This window comes from Nicotiana tomentosiformis, chromosome 3 (assembly GCF_000390325.3).
Source record: "Nicotiana tomentosiformis chromosome 3, ASM39032v3, whole genome shotgun sequence".
Classification (NCBI taxonomy): Eukaryota; Viridiplantae; Streptophyta; class Magnoliopsida; order Solanales; family Solanaceae; genus Nicotiana; species Nicotiana tomentosiformis.
This window is the reverse complement of record NC_090814.1, coordinates 45677759-45681406: the sequence shown is the minus strand read 5'-3', so window position 1 is coordinate 45681406 and position 3648 is coordinate 45677759. Positions and strand designations below refer to the sequence as shown.

Below are 3648 nucleotides of genomic sequence, written 5' to 3'. Positions count from 1 at the left end.
GAGACCAAAGGCGCTGCATAGAGTGATGACTCTATAAATCTCATAGCATACTGGGTTACAATCATACCTTCCTGGCACAAATGCTCAAACGCACTACGCAACTCGTCCCTGGGGGTATCTTGGACAAACTCCCTCAAGAAAAGATCTGAGAACTGAGATCATGAAACTAGTGCTTTGCCAACTGGCCTACTTACCTCATAAGTCTGCCAACATCTGTATGTCGGCCCCATCAACTAAAAGGTAGCAAGGTTAACCTAGTTCAACTCTACCAAACCCAAAGTAAGCAGAATTTGACGATATTGATCTAAGAAAACCTATGCATCCTCAGACGCTCCTCCACTGAAATAAGGAGGACGAAGTCTCCGAAACCTTTTCAAACTCATCTGCTCCGCAACAGACACAACTGGCCCTATCTCGGGCTGAACTACAACTACTGGCTATACAAGCATACCACCCAGTGTCAGATAAACATAAGCTAGTTGCTCTGGTGTATGTGCGGTAGGAGTCTGGACTCCTCCTCCAGCTTGTGATGTAGCTGGTGCAACCACAATCAGTTCATCCTGAGTTAAGCTCTCGAATATACTCATAAAGTAAGCCAAAATCTCATGAAGCACCGGTGTAACAATAGGCCCCTTAGGTGCCCGAACGGGTCCCACCTTCTCAATGTGATCTGCCTCATACTCCTCAATTAGAGCTACTGGTAGCTCCACCACTACTACTCTAGCAGGGGCTCTAGGTGCGACGCATGCCCCACCTCAGCCTCTACCCCGATCCCGGCCTTTAGCGGCTCTAATAAGGGGCCCTAGTGCATCCTCAGTTCATTCTGCAGAACGTGTCTTCATTATATGTGAGACAATAGAAGAGTAAAGATTAAATCTTTAGAATAAACAAATATGCACAATAAAGAATAAAAAAAGTATATTTTCCTAACTATCTTGTAGCCTCTTTAAGATAAGTACAGACGCCTCCATATCGATCCGTAAGACTCTAGTAGACTTTTTCATGACTCGTAGAACCTATGAACCTAGGGCGCTGATACAAAATTGTCACGATTCAAAATTCCACCAATGGTCGTGATGGCACCTAACATCCAAGACTAGGTAAGCCAATCACAAAATGATATAAAAATAACGAAATGAGATATAATAAGTTTGAATTTAACATAAATATTATAAAAGTGCTCCAACAAAGCCAATACAGTGGTACATAAGTCAAACTCTTAAAACTAAGTATTATGGAGTCATGAGTTCTAAACTGAATAAATAACGAGTCTCAACAAGTACAATATTGTCTGAAAGTAATACAACATTATGAAAATAAGGTAAGGGGGTTCCAAGGGTCTACCGCATCCGAAAAACACTACCTTGAATCCTATCAAACAGTCAAAAGCCCACTCTCGAGGTCCGCTACCTCCAGCACCCGGATCTGCACAAAAATGTGCCAAAGTGTAGTATAAGTAAGGGACAATATGTACACAGTAAGTATCAATACTAACCTCAGTGAAGTAGTAATGAGGTTCAAGTTGAGTGATACTCACTAATAAGAGCACTAGTGCAATATATCAAATAACTAGCAATAAGAATATAACAATACCTACGGATTAAACCCTTCTCTAACAAATCCTTCACCTGCTCCTTTAGTTCTTTTAATTCTGCCGGCGCCATTCTGTAGGGTGGAATAGATATAGGTTGCATGCCTCGCATCACATCGATCCCAAAATCAATCTCCCTGTCTGGTGGGATCCCATGGAGTTCATCAGGAAAGACCTCTGGAAAGTCATTCGCAACTGGCACAAACTCAAGTGTAGGTGCCTCAGCATCGGTGTCCATAACCCCGACAAAATGGTAAATACACCCCTTGTTGATCATCTTCGCAGCTTTAAGGTAAGAAATAAACCTACATTTCGGCACTACGTCTTCCCCCTTCCACTCAATGACTGCTTCATTTGGAAATTCTAACCTAATGGTTCTAGTTCGGCAATCAAGCTTGGCAAAACATGAATAAATCTGGTCCATCCCTATTATTACATCAAAATCAACCATCCTTAATTTAATAAGATCGGCCATGGTGTCCCGGCTATGCACCATGAGAACACAATCCCTATAAACCCGCACAGCCATAATAGACTCACCAGTTGGAGTAGATAAAGAGAACGGCTCATGAAACTGTTCCGGTTCTATCCCGAATTCCATAGTGACACATGGAGTGTCATATGACAAAGTGGAACCATGATTTATAAGAGCACATACATCATGAGATTGGAAAGTCAATATACCTGTGACAACATCTAGAGAAGCCTCTGAACTCTGGCGACCCCTCATAGCTTATAACCGGCTAGGTCCTCCCGAATATGGGGCACCACCCATAGCTACAACAGGCCATGCCGGTGCTGGAGTGCCTCAAGCTGGAGGAGGTACCGTGAATGTAGTAGCTGCAGAACTGACTGGATGTGCCTTAACCTGGACCATACTCTAGCAGGACAAATGGCAATCCCTCAGAATGTGACCCATAATACCACACCCATAGCATATGGGTAGGTCCATTTAGCAGGCCCCTAAATGCATCTTCCCATACCTAGGGCATGGGGGTCTCCGCTGCTGCCGAAATCTCCCACCAGGCCGACCCTGCTGGTTGGATCCCATGTTGCTCATACTGGGCCTCAAACGGCTCCAATGCTGCTGACCAGGCCCTGATGGTTGTGCACTAACTGAAGACTGAGCAAAGGACTAGGATGGCTCAGATGACCCTCCCCTAAAGGCTGAACTTCCATAAACACCACCACTTGAAAATCCACCAAAGTTGCCCGTGTACAGGGCCTTATTGCTACCCTCTCGCTCCATTATATTCTTCAATTTGCGGGTCTCTGTAGCTTAAGAAAATTCCACCATCTTCCCGTAGTTAATATCAAAATCCAAGGCACCCATAGCGGCATCATTAATAACCAAGAGACTGAGGCCCTGCACAAACCGACGCACTCTAGCCTCCATTGTGGCAACATGTAAATGGCATACTTGGACAGGCGTGTGAATCTCATATGGTACTCTCACACACTCATACTACCTTGTTTCGAGCTCTCAAACTCGCATGGGCTTCCTTAGTTTTGGTAGGAAAGAAATGATCAATAAAGCATCGGCAAACTCACTCCACCTTGCCGGAGGGCTCCCCCTTTTTCATGGGACTCCTCCCACAGCTCAAACCATGAACATGCCACCTCTTTCAGGTTGTGCCAGGCCAACTCCACTACTTCCATCTCAATAGCACGCATAACTCATAGAGTCTTGTGCATATCATCAATAATGTCCTGGGGGTCCTCCTCGGGATTAATACCCGAGAACACTAGAGGATCTAATTAAGAAAATTGTTCACCCTAGAACTAGCAAAATCACGTTGTTAGCTGGAAGAAGTAGGTGCAACATTCGATCACTGGGATTGGGAAGCACCTATTTGAGCCAACATCTATATGGCTCCCCTAAGGTCCATATCAGAAACACTGGGACTGGGAGTTGAGGTTGGACGTGGAACTGGAATATCAGTTGGAGGAGGAAGCATTTAACCCTCACTATGTGTAGCAATTGGTGCAGTCTGAGCAAGAGTTGTAAAATCATGCGGTGTTGTGGTTGGGGGAATATCCTCACCCCTAGGGTGCTC

At 44.8% G+C, this 3648-nt stretch overlaps 1 protein-coding gene across 1 annotated transcript; it reads right to left on the bottom strand.

Moving 5' to 3' along the window:
- Positions 1-314: 314 nt before the first annotated feature.
- Positions 315-2321, bottom strand: LOC138907738 (uncharacterized). The gene is made up of 3 exons (XM_070198345.1): positions 1598-2321; positions 1364-1425; positions 315-437 (listed from the first exon to the last, which is right to left on the bottom strand). The coding sequence occupies exons 1-3, from the start codon at positions 2319-2321 to the stop codon at positions 315-317; spliced, it is 909 nt and encodes a 302-aa protein (XP_070054446.1).
- Positions 2322-3648: the final 1327 nt, after the last annotated feature.